The sequence below is a fragment of the Pan troglodytes genome, chromosome 12 (assembly GCF_028858775.2).
Source record: "Pan troglodytes isolate AG18354 chromosome 12, NHGRI_mPanTro3-v2.0_pri, whole genome shotgun sequence".
In the NCBI taxonomy this organism is placed as follows: Eukaryota; Metazoa; Chordata; class Mammalia; order Primates; family Hominidae; genus Pan; species Pan troglodytes.
In genome coordinates, this window is record NC_072410.2 from 67,904,852 (window position 1) to 67,927,351 (window position 22,500).

Sequence of the window (22,500 nt, forward strand, 5' to 3'; positions counted from 1 at the left end):
ACCTGGCTAATTTTATTTTCATTTTTTTGTAGAGGCGGAGTCTTGCCATGTTGCCCAGGCTCATCTCGAACTCTTGGGCTTGAGCGATCCTCCCCTCTCAGCCTTCCAAAGTGCTGAGATTACAGACATTAACCACCAGACTTGGCCTGTCTTAAGGTCTTGTGCCTTTTCATTTCACATGCATTTCACCTCACCCATATGTTAACCTCCATCAGTATCTCCTGGCAGGCACTCAGTCAGTGTCTGTGACATGAGTCTCACCTTTATCCATCTGGCTACCTTTCATAGAAGGCACTATCCCATCTGGATCTCCATCCAACCACCTTCCTGAAGATCAGACCTGCAGTCAAGACTGCCAACCTGTTCCCTCCTTGGGAAGTTACCCTTAAAAGAAGAGTCTGTCCCAAGATTAACCACTTCTAAACTGAATTCAGTGTTCTGTAATACCTCTCTGCTTCACCAAACCTGGTCCTTCTCATCTACCCTGGAGTCAGAAGCAGGACAGTCTTCCTAGAGCTCATACCTGGAGAATCCTTCCTGCCTTAAAGACTCGCCTCCAGCATCCCTTCTCTTGTAAAGACTCCCCCAAACCAGTGTGCAGGCAGGCAGGCCCTCTTCTCCGCACCCCACAATGCCTTCTTTACCTCACTCCCTCACTGGGAAGGCCTGCATGGCAGGGTGTGTGTGTGTGTGTGTGTGTGGACGTGTGTGTGTTGTGTTATACACATGCATTCCCATCCTTCTAGTTGCACCTAATACAGTGGTGACTGACACCTGAATAGGCAAGGTCTCTTCTGTGCACTTCTAATGTCCATAGTTAAATTTTCAATAGGCACCTCAAACTCAGCATGTCTGAAATAGGCCCCCATCCTCCCACCCCAGAACCCAATCCTCCTCCTCGGTCCCTCTCTCCCCTAACTGACCCACAACTTCCTAGTCATCTAATGCATTTGCTCCTCCCTCTCCCACTTCCTCATCCCATGAATGCCCCCTTTGCCTCTCCACTGTCTCCCTCCTGCTCCCCCTGCTCTGCGTTCCAGAGGTCATTCCTTCACACTGGCCTCCCTGACTCTGCACACCCCACTCCCCTGTCCATGCTACTTTTTTATAAGTCTGTATGTCTAAAATCCAGATCCAGTCACAGTCACTAACATCTTTCAAAGCTTCCATGGCTCACCTCCGCATTTGGATTTTTATCCAGTCCAAATGTGAAATCACCTACATGTTCCTGCAAATTTATCCCTCGGGGTCACTTTGCCACCCAAGGACATTCCCATGGGTTTACATCCCTTCCTCTGGCCCCTTAGGCACTCAACCAGCTCTTGTTTTCTTCTAGGCTACCACCATTATGGGTCCTTCTTTTCCCCACAAAAGACTGATAACATAAAGCAATCTCTTTAGCTCAGAAGGCCGCCTGTCTCAGAGCTGCATTTCTAAGTGTGCTACGTTATTATCTTCTAGATTCCCCCCACCCCCCACAACTCTCCTCTGGCCCAACTACCATTGTTCAATGTAAATGCCCAGAATTGTCCAATGCATTGTCTTCATCCTAACTGTGACCTCAACCTGCAATGCACAACCCAGTGTGCCAGCTAACTTCCTAACATCCTCCTAGAGGCCACCCAAATGCCATCTCTTCCAGAATGGGTTCTTCCAAAACCCCACTAGTCAAATTTACCTTCCTTCCTCTATTCTCTAGTTCAGGGGTTTTCAAAGATACGTGCAAGATGATTTGGGGGAGTATAGTAAGAAATTTATGTGTAAATTGCATTCACATATAAATTTAATGTAAATGTTATATGTGTTTTATAATATAATGTTAGCACAATAATACAAGTATATAACATAAATATATAAAAAAGCAAATATTCCTATGGTGGGAGTTGCACAAGAGTATTTTACCAAGAGAGGTATACAATCAAAAAAAGTTTAGAGACTACAACTCTAGCTTAATATTTTTCACTATGGGCTTCTTATTTAAGGTAATTTTGGCTCTGTCTCTCCTGGTTTATGAGTTCCCATGTAATAGAAAGAACATGGCTTTGGAGTCAGAAATAGGTTCAAAGTTGGGTCTGTTGGTTACTAGCCATGTAACTATACCTCTGAATTCTCTTCAGGATTACAGGGAAAAATGCATATATATAAAATACGTCTTTGAAAATAATAGATATATACAGCAGGTCCTTGAATAACATTGTCTTGTTACAACATTGATGAGAAAAAATATCAATTCCTGGCCAGGGCCACTGTCATTTGGAGTTCGCACAATCTCCCCACGTCTGCGAGGGTTTTCTCCAGGTGCTCTGCTTTCCTCCCACATCCCAAATATGTGCATGTTCAGTGAACTGGTGTGTCTCCATAAGTGCTACATGAGTGCAACTGTGTGTGTGCGTGCACCCTGCGACGTGACTGCGTCCTGTCCAGGGCTGGTTCCCACCTTGTACCCTGAGCTGCGGGGATAGGCTCCAGCCACCCGGGACCCTGAACTGAATAAACGAGTAAATCATTATCTTACTAGTTTTTATTAACTTTTCTTAAACATCTAGATAGCTCCCATTTACTTTAATGTTTAATATGATAAGCATTTTGGTCTTTAGTTAGGTTAGTGATTTTCCTGTGGCCAGAAATATGCGTAGGAATTTAACTCTTTATATCAATCGGCTGACGGTAAAATTGGTTTGTTGTACATTGTTTTGTTTAAAGTCACAGTTTCCAAAGACCTATCAATGATGAAATTCAGTGAGGACTTACGTGTGAAAAAACTTACTCAGGGCCTAGAGTGAGGTTTCTTTCTCTTTTATGTCATTCTTCTACTCACTTTGCAAAGCTCCTTATATGCTTTACTGAATTGAATTCTCAATAACAATCTACCAGTGTGTCTAGAGGAAGAAGCTGAGGCTGGCTGTGTAACAACTAAGAAGTGGTAGAATCAGATTCAAACCTAGGTGTGACTGGCACTGAAGCCCTAGCTTTTTCCACCACATAAAGAGCCTCCGGGACACAGAGGGGCCAGTCGCCTGCATAACTGGGGTGGAGAGACACACAAATGGAAAGTCATAGCAGAATTGAGACGTGTTTAAGAGACGGAGAAAATGCTACAGTGGCAAGGAGGAAACAGACATTAGTTCTGCCCCCATGAAATCAGGGAGGGCTTCACAGAGATGGTGACACTGTAGTTGTCTCTTGGCTTATATGAATCTGCCACAAATTCAGATTCCAGAGACCTGGAAGGCACTTTCAGCAGCAAGGCTGTGGGCAGTAACATGGAGACACATATACCCTTTGACTTACTGCAAGGAGTATGGGTGATGGGACCAAAGGTAGGAAAGTCGGGGAAACAGAGCTGTGGCAAGAGATAATGGCAAAAAGGTGGGGGTAGGGTCGCATTCCAGAAGCAATAGAGTTGGCCGGAGTTTTTAAGCAAGGCAGAGACAGATCAGATCTGTGCCACAGAACACTAATTCCAGTGCTAGCATAGAGCAGAAATTCTGGAGACTAAAACCACTTGAGGAATCTTTTTTTCTTTTAATGGTATGGTTTGTCCCATTGTTATGAATGTTAATTTGAATTTAGTTATGGTGGGTTGCCAGGTTTCTCCACTGTACTTATTGTTTGTCCTTTGTAAATATTAACTATCTGGTGGTGGAGGACAATGTAAAATCACGTTTCTCAACAAAACTTCATCACTAGTTATAGCATCCATTGGTTTTCTAACTCCATCATTCCAGCTATATTTAATACTTGGCTTTCTACACAAGGAAGAGCTTTGCATTGAGTTATTTATATCACTATGGATGCAAGGATTTTTATTTTATTCTACAGATTATAATTCATGCTCAAATTATCCCAGATGTCGCCAATGGAAGTCCCTTCAAGATGGCTCTCATGTCATTTTAATATCTCCCCTTATTCTTTAAGCACTGCTATATTTTCTAGCACAAGAAGATATTCCAGATGTATCTTGTGCTTTCACTGCCCCAGGCCTAGAATCAGCTTTTTCTCCAAGGAGTTCTGTTCTTTTTTGTGGAGAACAGTCTTTAGAAACTGAATTCTTGGTGCTAGTCATGTTTCTGGTGCTGATGTGTCACTGCTTTCTTAGTAATCTTAACAGAAAGAGCAAGGAAGTGTGTGTGTGTGTACTTATTTATATACACCTATATATATATTTCTATGGCAATTTTTTAAATGCAGATTTTGGGGCCTCACACCTATACCTACTGAATCAGAATCCTTAGGAGTGGGCTCATTAAATCTGAATTTTTTTGTTTAAGTTCACCAGGTTCTTGAGCAGAGGATGGGCTAGGGGAGTAACCATCAAAGCCGGGAGACCAGTTAGTACTCTATTGTAACCATCCACACAAAACCAGGGATGTGGACCAGGGCAGAAGCAGTAAGATAGAGAGGCCAAGATCAGCTGCACTTGGGGCTCTCTGGACAATAAGAATGAGGAGGGAAGGAGTATCCAGGCACTCAGTGGTTCCTGTCTGGATCGCTGTGATCGTGTGGCCTGCACTGTCATTTACAGAGTAAGCACTGAACCCGTTTGTTTAACTTAAGTAGCCTCTCATTTTTCTCCCATAGATTATAAAAAAATCCAAGTTGTTGACCTTCTGGGAAGAAAATAATTATAAATTTATAGAATTTATATCTCTTCTTTTACATTTTTATCATATGGACTAGAAACTGAATTTCACTCAAGGCAAGAAAGATGACCTGCAAAGTCATTATCAGTAGGCCAACCCCTCACATACATAAACAGGGCCAGTCAAAGTGAATGTGTTCGTATCTACTCTGCAGAAAAATAGGCCTGCAAGACTTTTTACCAAGAAGCAACATCTGTAACAATATCTCTTATTGTCCCAAGAAAAAAAAAAAGAGCTAGAGTCTGCTAGAGATAGAAGTCATTAAGCTGAAAGGACTGCCTACTACCACTGCAGCATAAAACTCACTAGAGCATGAGGAAAATATATAAAGCAGATGTAAGAAGAAAAGTAAACCTGAAAGGAAATGACCCTTGGACATTCGTATTGCTATAACAGAAAGCTTAAAACCCAGATGAAAGTACAATCCAGAGAAAAATTATCATTCCCAGTGTTTATGTAGTAAAAGCAATTCATCAATGACCTCTTATTGCTAAATCCACTGGGCCGTTTTCCAGACTCACCTTCTTCTACTCTGCTGAGTCTGCTGAGCATCTTCTTGACACTCTCTCTGTTCTTGGTTTCAAGGGCATTCTACTTCCCTGGTTTGCCTCCTACCCCTGTGACCATTCCCATCTTTCATAAGTACCCCTTTATCTGCTGGTTTCTAAGAAGTTGATCTTTCTCAAAGTCCTGACCCTGGGATCTTTTCTTTCCTCCCTACCTTCTCTGGGTATCTCACCCACTCCTACACATACACTGAAACTCTCACAGCTCTCTCCTAAGCAAGGGCCCATATAAATGTATAACCACCTCTTGGATGTCTCACAGACACCTCAATCTAAATATGTTCAAAGCTGAACTCATCTCCCCTGACCCTGAAGCTGCTCCTCATTCTGTTTCAGTGAATGGTCATCACCATTCAACCAGCTGACTAAGTCAGAAACTTGACCACTACGTTACACCTACCTGCCTTCTTTCTACCCTACTCCCAATGCCCTCTCCCATATCCAATCCATCACCAGGAATCAAGAGTCTCCAGGACGTATTCATACTTCTCTTTGCATTCTACCACAATTACTTCACACCTGGATTACTTCAAGTGCTTGCTGACTTGTTTCCTCCAATCCATTATCCACACTGTAGCCAGAGTGACAGGTATAGAGCCTAAATCTAATGATGCCCCTTCTTCCAGAAAGCCTTCCCTAACCACCAACCGCCTCCCATGAATGGGCTAGGAGTATGTCCTGAGGCTCTCACACACTTTGGGTAACTAACCATATCTGGCTGTGCATATGTGGACTCCTGCCCTCGTGACTGCAAGTTCATTGAGAGGAGATGTGTGCTGTGTGCTGTGTGCTGCTGGGTCCCCAGCGCCTCACACAGGGTATGACACACAGGAGGCACTCAAGAAATCTTTGTTGTAAGTCATTTTCCTTAAGGGGTTCTTAACCTGGGGGTCCATGTACCCTTTTATAGATTTCAGGAGGTTGATGAACTTAGATTAAAAATTATACCTTCATTTTCACTAACTTGTAACACACTAAGATTTCCTATCATTCAAAAGGTAATCAACAAACCATAGAAGTGTTAGCAGCACCTGCAACCTTGTGACTGGTAAAACACAGAATTTTCATATCACATTACATTTGTTGCACATATCTCAAACATCAGGCATATTCATCCCTACTTTTAAATCATAGTAATTATAAGAACTACTAAAACTTTTAATTGTATGTGTTAATAAAGAAGCACATATAAAATATACCTACATATTAAAACTATTTTTATAACCATATTTCAAAAGAATTTCCTATAGAATATACGTATGTATTTTACTTTATACATGAGAAAACACTATTCTGTGATGGTGGAAGTATAAATTGACACGACCACTTTGGTCTCAAACTCCTGGTCTCATGTGATCTGCCCACCTTGGCCTCCCAAAGTGCTGGGATTACAGGAGTGAGCCAGCGCATCTGGCCAGATGCAACCACTTTGGAAAACCATTTGACAGTATCTAGCAAGTACCATATGTGCACCCCGTGACCTAACAATACCACTCCTAGGTGGAACTGCATATATGTTCACTTGTGCTAGAATGCTTGTACGAGTAGCCAAAGGAAACTGCAAACCATCCAAAGGCCCATAAACAGTAGAACAGATAAACTCCAGTATTTCCACACAACAAAAAATATAGAACTGAAAATAAGCATGTAGAAACACAAATGAATCTCATCAACATAGTATTGACTGAAAGGAGCTAGACATAAAAGAATGCAAACTGTACCATTCCTTTTAAAAGTACCTTAAGCAAAACTAAGCTATGCTCTTAAAAGTGAGGATGGAGGTCACCTTTGCAGTGGGGATTGTCACTGGAAAAGGGCATGAGGTGCTGTCTGTGGTATGGATGGTATTGATTTTTTGATGTGAGCAAGGTTACAGGTGTGTTGGGTTTGTGAGAATTGATCCAGCTGTACACTATGATATATGTACTTTTCTGTATCTGTATTACACTGCAATAAAAGTGTAAAACAGAACAAACAAGCCTATTATTCTGAGATGGTGTCTATAGGCTTCATAGCCTGTCAAAGGGGGTACAAAAAAGAAGTCCTATTCTAAGCAGAAATTCTAAGGGTATCATCCAAAAACAAATAAAAGTCATGCACAAGTCTTTCATTTGTTCATTCAACAAACACTTCTTAAGCGCCTTCTACATGCCAGGCTCCATTATGAGAACTATAGGCAGAGCAGTGAACGAAACAGCCCTGCCCAAATACAGCTTATATTTTAAAGAGCCAAGATGGATCAAAAGAAATACTAAGGGAAAAAAAACAAGGATGTGCAATAAGGAATGTGTTAGAGAAGAGTTTGAATTTTAAATAGAGTAATCAGTTAAGGTAACACTGATCAGGCACCTAAGGGAAGTGAGTAATGTCATGTGAATGTCTGAGGGGACAAGGATCCAGGCAGAAAGAGTGCAAAAGAGTACAAAGGCCCTGCAGCAGAAGAGCACCTGGGTATTCAAGCAGCAGCTAGAAGGCCAGTGTGGCTGGAGTGGATCAAGGAATGTAGGGAAAACAGACTGGATCGCAGAGGTAAAAGGGGCCAAATCCCCAAATAGGGACTCAGAAGCCATAACAAGGACTCTGGCTTTTCCTCTGAGGGTTCAAGGCAGAGAATTGACACGACCTGTTCAACCGCACAACCTTATACAGCAAAGACTGCAATTACTTATTGTAACCAGATAACTCTGGCTGCTGTGTTTAGAATAGAAGGGAAAGGCAAGGATGGAAGCAGGGAAGAGGCAGTGGGTAAGAGGTCTTAGGAAAAGAGCATGGCATGAAGAGAAAAGGAGAGAACAGATGCCTTGAAGAAGACAATGCATACACACATAAAACACATGCATTATTAAGGTCAGGAGTTCAAGACCAGCCTGGCCAAAATGATGAAACCCTGACTCTACTAAAAATACAAAAATTAGCCAGGCACGGTGGCGCATGCCTATAATCCCAGCTACTCAGAAGGCTGCGGCAGAAGAATCGCTTGAACCCGGGAGGCAGAGGTTGCAGTGAGCCGAGATCGCGCCACTGCACTCCAACCTGGGTAACAGAGTGAGACTCCATCTTAAAAAAACAAAAACAAAAAGAAAACATATGCATTATTATTGTTGTTGCTGCTGCTGTCATCGTTACTGAACCATTTGAGAGTAAACTGCAGCCATCATGATTCTTCACTCCTAAGTATTTCAGCACACATCTTCTAAGATAAGTACATTCTCTTATATAACTGCATTGCTACAATCAAATTCAGAATATTTAACAGTGACACAAAGCTGTTACCTCATATATAGTCCCACATTCAAGTTTCACCAATTGTCCCAATACTGTTATATATAGCAACCCCTCTCCACCCAATCCAAAGTCACACATTGCATTTAGTTCTATAATTCTAGTCTCCTTTAACCTGGACATTCCCTCAATCTGTTTTAGTCTTTTACAAGAATAACATTTTTTGCCAAGTCCAGACCAGTTGTATTGTAGAATGTCCCTCAATTTGCATTGGTCTGTTTCCTCATTATTAGATTGAGGCCATGCATTTTTGGCAAGAAAATGTCATCAGTGACACTGACCGGCCCCTGTATGTATCAGGTAGGCCTAGGGAGAAGAGGCAAAGGGCAGGGGAGGTAAGAGAAAACCAGGGGACCACAATGATGAGGAAAGAAAAGGATAGGCACTGAGTAGAAGGTGATCAGCTGACCCAATGCTGTGAAGAGGTTAAGCACGATGTGGCTCCACCTAGCAATGGAGGTCACTGAAGTCGCTCCAGAGAACTCCAGTGGCTGGCGGAAGTAGAAACCAGTTCACTATGTTGAAAAGTGAATGAGAGATAAAGAAAATGGGGGTAGTAAATGGAGACAACTAAGAACCTCATGACTTTAACTTAGAAGAGATTTTGGAAGGATCTTAGGGATTTATAAATGAGGAAACCGAGGCCCAGAAAAGGTAACTGCCATGCCCAAAGTCACATGTCTGGTTAGAGACAGAGCCCATGCAGTGTTCAATCCCATGGGACCCCAATCCCCATGCACAATGCCACGCTCCCTCTTCTGAGAAGTCTGGCATTGAAGGAAAAGAGGAGAAAGGAATCAGAAGAAAAGGTTAATAAAAACAAAGTGAAATACTCCTGCAATGATCTTCCTAAAATGTAAATTGGCCTTCTCTTGCCTTGTTTAAATGAACTCACTGGTCTCCATAACTTGTGGAATGAGTGGTAAATCCCTTAGCTATCTAGCTCCAGCCCACTTAATCCAGCTTCATCTCCCACCGTACCCTCCTCACTCTCATCTGTCATTCTGGTAACATTGAGCTACTTATTCTTGCTTCAAGGGACCCTGCTATTTTAAGCCCCTGAGCCTCTGCATAAGCTGTTCCTGCCCTGTCTTTCCCTCCTTCCCCATTCTTTTTCCACCTCCCTGCCAAACCGCTCTTCAGCCTTCAAAAGTCACTTTCTCCAGGGGTCTTCCCTCGAACCCCTACTTCTGTATGTTTGGGTAAAACTCTTCTAGGCCAGGAAAGACAAATTTAGTTAGAGCTGGCAGATGCTGCCTTACAATCTCTGCAGACATCTGGACTTCACTTCCCTCTTATAAACACTTCAACATATTTTCAAAAGTTGCTTAAAAGACCACATTTCTTACATTGAAAGGGATGCAAATCATGATTTTTCTTATAATACAGTCAAAATACCTTAAGCACAAACATTCAAAAGGAATGTCTCATTCATTGTAAGGGCCATGGCCATATTCCAGTAGGAAACATTATGTCCTCAATGGCTGTATTTTCCATCTAGGCCAGTAGAGAAGTATAAGGAAGAAGTCAAATCAAATTTGGTGTCTAAGAACACAGCAATAATCAGTCATTATTGCCATTCAAATATTCTCTTAAAAAAGAAGATTCTGAATCCTGCCTCTCAATGCCAGCTGAGAATAATATTTTTGGGTTTTTATCTTCACAAAGTATGTATACAATGAGTTCTATAGAAATCTCACCCCTATTTCACACCTTGCTCCTTCCAAATAATTCGAAATATAAAGAATAATATCCAAAGCACTTACTATGCCCATGACAAGGTGCTAGGCACAGGGACACACACATGAAATTCAAACCAGATGGAAACATGGGTAAGTCAACAAATGCAACACGATGCAATGACTCCAGAAGGGAGGAACGTGCATGGTAGCCCAGATGCATAGAGAAAGGAGGACAAGATAGTCTTGAGCTGTCAGATAAGGCTTCAGGGAGAGGTGACACTTGCATTGATATTGAAGGAAGTGAAGGACTGAATAAGTGGAGAAAGGAGGGGTCATTTCAGGCAACCAAAATGATACACACAGGGATGAGGAAACACAAAATAGGATGCCAGATTCAGGAAACTGCAAGGTGTGTGATGTGGCTGGAGGATGTTAAGACAGGGAGGGACATCAGGCTGGAAGAGAAGCCAGGGAGAAGATCATAACAGACCGTGGAGAACATCTTGTGGGAGTTTGACTCTCATCATGCAGGCAATAAGGAGCCTTAAGCAAGTTTTAAATCTAGCCTTAGGAAAATTCATTTTCAAAATATGTTAGATAGCTACACTCACTAAATCATCCAACGGTTCACTCGTGAAACCTTTTCACTCATTGCCATGGTTGATGTTCAGCAGGTATGCACCAGTATCTCTACCAGTTAAAATATGGAACTATTTCTTTACCAGTTGGTAAATAACAGCTGTCCCTCATCCCCACCTCCACTACCTTGGCCACTGTGCCAGCCCCAGGAAGCCTCCTGTGAGTACCATCAAGCCACCTCCCCAGTGCCTGCCAATATCAGCCTCATTTCCATCTGCACCCCTCTAACCCATCACCCCTGACACCAGACCAGCAGGGGATAAAAAACCCTTAATAGTAGCACTGGCACCCCAGTGGGCAAACACTTAATGCCCAACTGGCCTTCCAAGGCTATGGCCACCAGCCATTGCCTAGCACTGTCTGGAGACATTTCGGCACAGTCTCTTATGAGAAGTGAAAACTCCATGATATATCATATCACCAATTTTTATTTTTTGAGATGGAGAATCACTCAGCCACCCAGGCTAGAGTGCAGTGGTGCGATCTCAGCTCACTGCAACCACTGTTTCCTGGGTTCAAACGATTCTCCCGTCTCAGCCTCTTGAGTAGCTGGGATTACAGGCACCCGCCATCATGCCCGGCTAATTTTTGTATTTTAGTAGAGATGGGGTTTCACCATGTTGGCCAGGCTGGTCTTGAACTCCTGACCTCAGGTGATCCACCCACCTTGGCCTCCCAAAGTGCTAGGGTTACAGAAGTGAGCCACCATGCCTGGCCATATCACCAATATTTTTAATGTAAGCCCTTTTAGTATCCCTTTACTTACCTTTTCTTGTCCTCAACTCAGTATTTCTCATCACTGTCCTTTTCTGTGCATCAAGAAATCATTTGCCTCCTTCTCTTCTACTCCACCTTCTGTAGTAAAGTTGCCATTTATTCTCTCTCAGTCTATTCCCCCTTTATTAGGGGTGGGGAATCTTCTTTAAAGGGGCAGCCCTTGGAAACATTGTCCCACCCTCCAGGCTACAGCTGTTTGGACCTGGTAGACATTCTGACCCATGATAGAGCAATTCGATTCTCTTTCCTGGGAATTTGGAATTAAGACTCAAAAGATTGATTCAGTTGGTACTGTAGGACCAAGACGGATTGTACTCAGGGGACTGAGGTGGATTTTTGGGAGGGTGGCCATGTGCAAAATGAATCCTTGAGTTAAGCAGCCAGAGAAAATAAAAGCCTGTATTGTCCAGAGAGAAGCAGAGACGTGAATCCCTGTGATGCACAGGGACACTTCCAAGAGAAATAATTAGAGAAAGAATACCTGCGTGATACTGTGCAGTGCCTAAGAGACCAGCCACACTCCCTGTAATTGAGTTCCAAAAGGTTTTCTTGTCACCTTGTAATCTCCTCAACTGTACTTCTTTGAAAAAGTTTCTTGCAACTGATGATCCCTTACTTAGAAGACATCTTGTCATTTGTGAATCTTGTTTTATTCCTATCCATAAAATCAACTCATAACACAGAAAAATGTTTTCCTGGCATTATTAAACAGCAGTTAAACTAAAAATGAAGGCTCATGCCTTAAAATAATTCTCCATAGCCTTAGAAAAATTCTCTGACCAGCCTATTAAGGTATTACCAGTCCAGAGAGAGCTCCTTTCATCCCCAGGAGGTAGGCTGGCCTGCTGCTCCCCTCCTCTGTGTTAATGGGAAAGGGAGTGGCAGGCAGCAAACCAGTGGACAATCCCAGAATCCTTCAAATTCCAGTTGAGGTCATCCAGATGCCTACCTCCCTTTAGGGGAAGAAAGGAATGAACTGATAAAAGAGTAGACGTCAAAGAGCACCCTCTCTTACAACTCCCCCTGCTTTCCATACCACTCACCTCCTCCGCTGGCTCAACAGACCTGTGTCCAGCAGCAAGGCTGATGCTTATAAAATCATTTTTTAAAAGCAAAAACCTTTGGGAGTAAACAAATCCAATGCATAGACTGTTGTTGGTCACTAAACCAGCAGTTACTAAATACTGCACTCACTATTTAAGTTATAGTTTACTTCATAAATATATAAAAATCTATATGTCACTCATTAGCTCAAACAGCATCTTTACAAATACAGAATAGCAACCAAAGCCTATGGTTTCTATTTCTTCTAGGTTAACCTCTTTAATGATGATTTCCATTTCTGGATCCCCAAACATTCAGCATCTTCTACATGGGAGAAGTTAGTCCCCTACTGGCTGAATTCAAAGGCTGTGGGCATCTAAGATAATTTCATGGAGAAAAAGTAGTCTTTTCAACAAACGATGTTGGGACAACCAGATATCCACATGCAAGAGAATAAAGTTGGACCCCTACCTCACACCATATATAAAAATTAACTCAAAATAGATCATCTACCTAAATGTAAGAGCTAAAACTATAAAACTCTTAGAAGAAAACATAGGAGTAAATCTTGATGACCTTGGATTAGGTGATGGTTGCCTAGATATGACATCAAAAGCATAAAAAAGAAAAAATTAATAAATTGGACATCATCAAAATGAAAAACTTTTGTACTTCCAAGGGTACCACCAAGACAGTGAATAGGACAACTCACTGAATGGGAAAAAAGTCTGCAAATAATATATAAGGGACTTATACCCAGAATATGTAAAAAAACTCTTAGAACTCAACAATAAAAAGACAAACTGATTAAAAATGGGTAATAGATTTGAATAGACATTTATCCAAAGAAGATATACAAATGGCTAGTAAGTTTATGAAAAGATGATCAATATCATTAGTCATGAAGGAAATGAAAATTAAAACCACAATGAGATATCATTTCACACCCAGCAGCCTGGCAATAGTAAAAAAAAGACAGACAATAGTAAATCTTGACGATGTGGAGGAATTGGATCTCTCATACATTGCTGGTGGGATGCTAAAATGGTGTGGCTGTTGTGGAAAACAATTTCACAGTGCTTCAAAAAGGTGTTCAGATCCACACCTTGAGGATAGGAGAGGCTGCAGGATAGTGTTGCCTAATTAGGGTTGCTGCCATGGGAACAGTTTTTCACCTATCACAGTGTCATCCAAATGACTGATTGATGGGGTTGGTGGGACTGATACAATTCTTTATAAGATAGTATAGTTCAGCGCAATGTTTTCAAGCAGTGACCCATTATGTGGCAACCACATTTTCCAAAACAAAACACAGTCATATATATATATATATATATATATTTTGACAGGGTCTTGCCCTGTCACCCAGGCTGGAGTGCAATGGTGTGATCACAGCACATTGCAGTCTTGACCTTCCAGGCTCCCAAGTAGCTGAGACCATAGGCACATGCCACCATGCCTGGCTAAATTTTTTAATTTTTTGTAGCAATGGGGTCTCCCTATGCTGCCCAGGCTGGTCCTTAACTCCCAGGCTCAAACGATCCTCCCACCTCAGCCTCCCAAAGTGCTGGGATGACAGGAGTGAGCCTGGCCTCATATTTCTGAATTAAAAATTAGATTCATGATGTGACAAGAACAAGTATCCACAACAATAACTGAATGGAATATTTGTGACTGTCCTGGGAAATCTAGGGCATATGGTACCAAAACCCATGAGGCATTAATGACCTGGATGAGAATTACAATGACCTTGGTCTTTCTCTGGCTATCTATACCAGAATTTTAGGCACATTAAGTTTCTTCCCACCCTGGCACTTTTGCACATAACCTCTTCTCTGCCACTACATCTTCACCTGTCTTCCCCTTCACACCCTTCAGGTTTCTGCTTAAATGCCATCTCCCTAGAGAGCTGCTCTGGAAATCTTGCCTAAGGTGGCTTCCATACCCCCATTCAACCCAGTTTCTCTGTGATTATTTTTCTTCTTAGCACTTATCACAATCTATAGTCATCTTATTTTCTTGTCCATTCACTGTTGGCTTCCCCCATCAGAAAGTAAGCTTCGAGGCGGCAGAAACTTTGTCATGTTCACTGCTATACCCCCTGCATCTGGCACATTATAGATGTAAAATGAGTTTTTGATGAATTAACAAATATGAAAGAATAAATTACACCCAACTTAGAGAATAAACAAATCTTAATAAAAATCACAAGACTATAATTTATTAATAAGAGCAATAATGCAATCATTTATGAAGATCATTATAAGCTTCCGTCAAAAGCTTTCACTTTGCGCTCTTTCCAATGCACAGAGTAAGTGGGATCCAATGAGCAGTAGGATGGTACCATTGAGCAACTCTGATTAAATCTCTTTCCCTCTCAGAGCCATTTCTCAGTGTAAAATGAGAAGACCTATTTCTCAGTGTTGAGGGTGGGAGAATTCAATAGGATGACATATACATGAAGTTTCTGGTACAGAGCAAGCACTCAACTTAATATGGATTCGATTCTTTGTGGTTACCTCCATATTTCTCTTATTCAAACTGGTCAACGGACTAAAGAATATAAAGTCACATCTCTAGGCCTTCATGTGAACTTGCTTACCTGACACTCCAGGCCCAATCATGGCTGTTAGACCTGTCTCTTCAAATCCAACAAGTTCAATTGTATTTGCAGCACTAGATTATTTGAGCCATGTCACAATTTTGACTAAAATAATTTTTTTAAATTAAAATCTCTAATAGATCATTGTTTCAGGTCATTGTTCCAAAGCTGTGGATATTTCTCTTTTTTAAATTTTTTCTTTTCTTTTTTTTTTCTTGTTACAGGGCCTCACTCTTGTCGCCCAGGCTGGAGTGCAACAGCACAAACCGGGCTTACTGCAACCTCTGCCTCCTGGGCCAAAGAGATTCTCTGGCCCTAGGTCCCGGAATACCAGGGACCACAGGCACCTGCCACCATGCCCAGCCAGCCCTTGTATTTTCTGTAGAGATGGGGTTTTGCCATGCCACCCAGGCTAGTCCTGAACCCCCAAGCTCAAGTGATCTGCCCACCTCAGCCTCCCAAATTGCTGGGATTAGCCTGGCCGAGCTGGGGATGTTTCTAAAGCAAACTTAAACATGGTCCCATTTCCAGGCAGAATTCTAATGATCTACTTCAAATATTCTTGAATAAATCAAACGGTTTATAGACCAACAGAGGATAAGCGAGTTACAAAGAGCAACAATCTACTACCTTCTGGTTAGGAGGAAGGCACAGTTGTAGGGACCACAATATAAGAGGCCATAAAGCAGTGAAGCCAAAGCTTGCAGCTTTGGAATCAGACCAATCTGGGTTCCAATTCCCATTCCACAGTCTGCCAGACAGTGACAACAGGCAAGATCCTCAACCTCTCTGTGCCTCAGCTGCCTCCCCTGTAGCCTGGGGTTAGCAACAGTGCCTATCTCACTGGATTGTGAGAGGGTGGATCAGATCAATCGATATACACATTTAGTTCTGAGTTTGGCACTCAGGAAATGTTAGCTCTGGTTATAAGATTCACTCTCAGCCTCAAGAGTCTTATATACGCTTACAAATGAAAACAGAATGAAACGATAGCCCTAAATGATACATATTAAGTGAGCAGCATCGGTCACAAAACACACAAAGTTTTGGAACTGCAAGGTGCCCCTTCATCTGAGGATGGTACAAGGTCTCATGGGAGAGGTGAGACTGCAGCAGATAGGGCTTTGCAGGATGCAGATGCAAACAGGACCCTGGTGCTGCACACTTACCACTGGCCAAACATTTTTGTATGTAATCTCCACAACAAACTACAAAGGAGATACCTTTAAAACTCCATTTTATAAGTGAAAAGTTGTTTCACTGATGAGATAGTTAAGATTCGAAGAGGTTTATTAAAGTCGCCAGCTGGTGGCAGTCCTAGGTTCAAACTCAAGTATGACTGACAGCAAAGTCCAAGCTCCCACTGCTATGCCATTGGAGGGGTGCGGCTGGACAGACAGAGAAGGGCCAGCGGGGAAGATGAATCATTCCACTGTGAGGCAGGGAAGAACAGAGTCATCATATGGCAAGTGGGAAGCAAACAATTTATGATTTTTTAAAAAAGGAAAATAAGGATAGGATGGTAGGTTAGGAGAGAGAACAGAAAGCTTAGGAATCTGGACTTCTGCCTGTGAGCAATGATGAATCATTGTTTTGTTCTGGGGGTGTGTGTGTGTTTAGTGAAATACTACTTCTACCACAACTAAGAATATTTATTGAGCACCAACTAAGGGCCAGGCCCCACACTAAACTCTTTGCATACATTTTTTTCTAATAGTTACAACTCTGCAGTTTAGGTATTGTCATTCCCATTTCACAAATAAACAAGGCCCTGAAAAGTGATGCCACTCACCCAGATACCCCCGGTAAATGGCAGAGTGGGATTTATACCCAAGTGTGCATGATAACGAAGTCAGTGCCCTTTCCCCTAAAGCAGCATTGTACATAAACCTCCTTTGCAAATGGGAGCCGGAAAATGAGGCAGAAGAACCTGGAGACAGGGAACTAGCCAGAAGCAATACATATAGTGGTCCAGAGTGAGGAGATAAATGTCTCAACTGGAATCACTGTGAAAATGGAAGGGAAGTAACAGAGGATGAATGTGTTCACAGGCTTTTCTTTCATTTACTCCCATTCTCTGTGTCATGTTCTACTACCTAAAGTAGAAACCAAGTTAGTAATTATCCCAGTCTCTATTACTGTCCTTGCTATCAAGCCCTGATTTGCATCTTGTTGTTAGCCCAATAGCAAATATTACTTTAAGTATTCACTTGTTCTATCACAATGTTATCAGGTCTAAAATATGGCATCATCTTCTAATCTGTTATCTGAATTAAAAAGTAATATTCAAGAGAATAAAACTAAGCCTCCACATTCAATAAATTATATTATGCCTCACATAGCAACATCTTTAAAAATCTGACTTAGACATATAGCCTGTCAAAGCAGAAGGACACATATGCTGAGCCCTAATGAGCTCTGCCAAAACCTACATTATTATTAGGGTTCATTATGATCTTGGAGATCACATGGTTTTATAAAATGGAGTGTGTTATCAATACTTGTTGGGCTGCTTTATAGTTAATATTCTTGGCAAAACAGCACAAAAAATAAAGCAGTATAGATGTATGCATATGAATATATCTTTCAAACTAATGCAAAAGCTATGTACCAAGAGGACAATTACTTATGCTATCCCACCTGATGGAAACAAGAATTAGAAACGAACAAGTTTTGATATTCATGTAATGATTCAATAAAATACCAAAACACTTTTGCATTAGAACCTTAGCTATAGTCCTCTCCATTTAATAACAAACTTCAATATTTCAGGTGGAAGAATAATAGTAACCGGGATACACAGAAATGAATTAAAATTCATAAGGACAAAAAATTGTGCATTGTGGTTTGTGCAGTGCCTTCACCAGAAAAAGATATTTACATAGGTAAGACAAAGCAAAAGAACAGCATAAACATTCCAATTTTATAGCTCTTAATTCCATAATAATCTGTGGTTTGTGTTTCTTAATTCATTGAACTTAATTTTATTCTTGTGTACAAAGACATATTTGGATGTTAAATATCCAAACTCTGCTCTGCTCTGCTCACCTATACATACTCTGACCCAACCAAATATTGTGGAGAATTATGAATACAGTCCTTTCTCTGAAATCAGGCTTACTACTATGTCACTAAAGTAGCTTAATGAATACATCAGATGCTAACTGTCTCTTTTTCCTTTCATCAGTTAAGGCTCCCTGCAAACCCAGTTATACACATCACTTCATTCACCTTTTCTTCAAATCTGAATGTTTCCTTAACCACCCAAGCTAGATTTCATCACATCCCACTAGCCCGGCTGCTTGTCATAACAACGGTTTACTGCAACTCCACCCTTTTCCCACCTTCAGCTTCAACAGTGCATTTGGTTTTTTTCCTTGTATCAGAGAAAAAATTAGGATTAGGAGTTCAAATCCACAAAGTAGTTCAGTGAACTGTCACATTAATATTATTTAACCACAGAGAATTTTCTGTTTAATTGCCACTCTCTCCCTTCACCCAAAGGACTACATCTTATTTTGATGCTGTAATGGAAAGCACTGCATTAAGACAGAGAGAGCAAAAACATAATGGGTTTAAATTTTTAAACATCTAACCTTTTCATGAGTCATTGTTAATCATTTGCACCTGTAACTTTCATAATCAGCCTAGCAATTAGAGAAGCAAAATCTGCAGAACAAAACTATGTAAGGATGCCCCAAGCACAACAACTACCATGTTAGGGAGGGAAGAAAAAAAGCTATTTGTGTCATACGTGACATGAAAAAAGTTTTACATGCTAGTTCCACTAAATCTTGAGAACATTAGCGCTCCCATCTTCAAAAAAAGTCAAGATTTTTAAAAATCTGTAGTTTGAATATTAAGTGCTTGCCTTCTGTAACAATTTTTCAACTTTACGTCTCAGAAAAAAAAAGGCTCTGGAATATAAGCACATCATTAGGAAGCAAAAAAAAAAAGCTGATCTTTGAAATCATTCTCTGCACTGAGAAATTAGGAGCATGGACATGACATCACTTCATTTATTTCATTGTGAAAGACAAACTTAGAGCAAAAGTGGCAATATTCTGAGAATGTAATGGTAGTTGTTCTACATCAATGAAACACACAAGTTTGGAAGGTATAAATATGGTCTCTGTCAGTTGTAGTCCATCCTCAGCAAGTCATTTTCCCTGTGGGCTGAGGCTCCCATATGACGAAAATCTTCCTTAACTGCTGAAGGCTGAAAAGGATTCCCTGTGAACAGCATCTGGCCCATACCTTGTTTGCTCACATAAAAGCTGACAAGGGCTGGAGGAAAATGTGTCTGGTCCAAAGATGAGAGGATAGGGCCAAGAATCACAATATAACCCCTTTCAATTTAATCGGGAGGGCCCCTAAAATGGCCATTCATCCAAATGAGCTCTCCTGTCAGTCAGTCTCGGGCCATCCGCTAGCAGATGTTGGTTATTGTGTGGGTTGGCTGGTAGGATTTTGTGATCCAGCAGCTGCCAGCCTTTAATAACCTCAATGATGTTGTGGAAGCATCCATTTAGTGTATAAATATGCTTTGGGCATTAAAACACTGCCAAGTGAAATATTAGAGAACAAACTCCCCACCCACTGCAGAAATTTCCCAGGTCCAAAGCATCTGAGATGAAGATTCCAAATTACCAGTAGTAAAATTTCTTTTAGATCTTTTTTAATCCTCTTGCTTACTGAGAAACCCACTGAGGAGCCTCCCAAAGATGATGCTCCCACTTCAGGCTATTGGTCCTACCGTGCACCTGGTTAGGGAAGGAAGAAGTGTTTCATAGTTACCCAGGCTCCTTCCACTTGTAGCAGGAAAGAACAGCAAGAAAGCATCAGAACACTCAACTCCTTGGAGATTTAAAAGCCAGAATTCCGGAGGGATACAGCGAAAAGACATCTCTCCCTCCTCACCTACACTCCCCACACTGTTTCTGCCCTGGCCCTAGAATCAGCAGCCCTTCAGTAATTCCATGCGGCTCCAGAGAGAATCCTCTATTCCACGGGGCTCCCGGATCCGACCCCAGGTCAACCGCTTCCCACCTTCCCAGCCTCCACACGCAACCCCTCCCCGCCGCCCCTGGCCACCCCCTTACCTGATAATGTCGTCGTTGTGTCCCAGGAAGAATTTTTGGCTGTGCTCGCGGGTGTTGTAAACCACCCCGACCCCAGCCACAAAGTAGACCACCTCCTTGCCTGCCGTGTAGTACAGGTTGTTGCGGCACTGGTGACCCCGGTACCCGTACACCCACTCCAGCCGGAGCTGGCAGCGGGGCGCCGTCCGATCCGCCATGATAAGCCGACCCCGCGCGCCCCCCGCCCCCCCGCGCGCCGGGGCCGTCCTCGCCGAGGCTGGGGCTGCGGCGGACCTGCAGGGGCTCAGCGCGCGGCGCAGGGCGCTGATTTCCGCGGCGACACACAGGCACAGCCCAGCGGGCCGGCCGCCACCATCATCCGCTGCAGCCGCCGCAGACAAGCCGCCGCCGCCGGTGTGCGGCCGCCAGACCCCGCCGGGCGCCGGGCTCCCTCTACCCGGGCAAGGCGGCTCTGGGGGCGCCGGCACCGGCGCGCGCGCCTTACTGCACCTGCGGGCTCCGGCCCCCGGGAGAGGCTCTCGGGGGGGCCACCCCGCCTTTTACATCAGGAATCTGCATATCCCAACAGCGATCACCCAGTTCGCTCACTGAAGTTTGCGGTGCGCCGGGGCTTCGCGGCAGGCGGCGGGATTTATTCTGCGATAGCCTTGATTTGACAGGCAACCCGGGTGAGCTCTGCCATCGCCGTCTTTGGATCCGAAATTGACAGTCTATATCCAGGAAGCGAGAGCGAGGAAGAAAGAAACAGATTTTTCGCATAAGTCACCCAATCCAAGAAAATTATCCCCAAACTAAACCAAGTTGGGTATTTTTAAAAATTGTCCCCTACTCCCGCTTTCTCTCTCCAGTTCCATCTCCTTAATGATATGAAATATGCGTAAATGCTGCTGCCTGGCAGTTGCTGATGCGATTTGAAGGAACGCTTGCTGTTTCCCTAATAAGCGAGGGCGAATATGCAATGGTCATTTTTTAGATGCTCCAATTAGTTTTCATTTGTGTGTTTAATAATCATATCCTCCGTGAACCTTCTATTCACCGAGAAAGCCATAAAGAACTTAGCAGCTCTCATTGATCAGCAACTCCAATACGCATCATGAAAGATTGTCTTACTCGGAAGAAACGAGGCACTAGTGCAGTCGGAGGGAGTGCGCTACCTACAAACGCTCCGGGTCGAGGAGAAATTAAATAACAAGTGGCAAAAATCGTGTACTTCTCACAAACCTCTGCGCTAAACACCGGGTCCCACGGAATCCCGGGTCCTGCCCTGAGCCCAGCGTGGAGCGGGGTCGCCCGAGGGACCCGGGGGACAGCAACCCCCCACAGACGCACACGTCCCGGGGGTCGGCGCGCTGCGCGAGGGATGCCCGCCCTCAGGACTGTTCGGCCCGCGCGCACTGCCGCCCTGGCGGCGCCCCGCACTCCTCCCACTCTCGAACCAGCCTCGCCCGCGGAGCATCCGCGCGCTCTCTGCCTCTAACCTCTGCTGCCAGCGGACGCCACCGGCGCGTCCCGGATCCCGCGCGGGCGAGCGAGCGAAATCCTCTGCCTGCCCTCCCCTCCCCGCCTCCCGCACCCGGGGATGGACTTCGTCACTGAGGCGCCGCGGGAGACAGGTTCTTCCTCCAGCCGGGGCTCCGGGGGCGGGGCCACAACGCCGCGCTAGTGAACCTCAGCTAACGGTTACTAGGCGAGATCTCGCCGCTTGGAAACAGCGACGCCCCGGAGGACTGGGGCCGCCCCCTCCCTCTCCTGGTCCCTGTGGCCTCTTCCCCCGACGCATCCTGGGAAGTGTAGTCCTCTCTGCGCCGGTTAGGGCGGACAGCGCGCGGAACGGACCATAAGTCCCAGGATTCCGCGCGCCCAGAGGGAGTCGCAGCGAGACCTGTACCGGCGTCAGCGGAGCCTGCGGCTCTCGGGGTGAGGAGATCGCGGCTCACCAAGGGCGACTGCCTGCCCACGCGGGCGTTCCCTTGTGACTGAGGCGGGAGCTGGCGTGCGTGGGTCTCTGTAGAGAAAAGCAGTGGAGTTGGAATGGAGACGGTCTCCCAGCCCACCACTGGAATTTCTCCTTCATCGGTCTCTGAGAGTTGCTGTAACCGACATCCTCACCATGCTGTAACCGACATCCTCACCATGCTGTAACTGACTCAAGCTTAAGTTTGT

At 43.6% G+C, this 22,500-nt stretch overlaps 1 protein-coding gene across 15 annotated transcripts in view; it reads right to left on the bottom strand.

Moving 5' to 3' along the window:
* EML6 (EMAP like 6) overlaps nucleotides 1-22,129 on the bottom strand; it is a 251,024-nt gene extending 228,895 nt beyond the window's left edge. For 4 of the 15 annotated variants that reach the window (XR_008546240.2, XR_010149133.1, XM_063789076.1 and 1 more), the window contains exon 1: nucleotides 20,338-20,602. Coding sequence is in view for 5 of the 15 variants with exons in the window: in XM_063789076.1 (XP_063645146.1) it covers nucleotides 20,338-20,534 (197 nt within the window). In the remaining 10 variants the exon portion in view is untranslated. The other 11 variants (XR_010149136.1, XR_010149135.1, XM_063789079.1 and 8 more) reach the window with 10 other exon arrangements.
* Nucleotides 22,130-22,500: the final 371 nt, after the last annotated feature.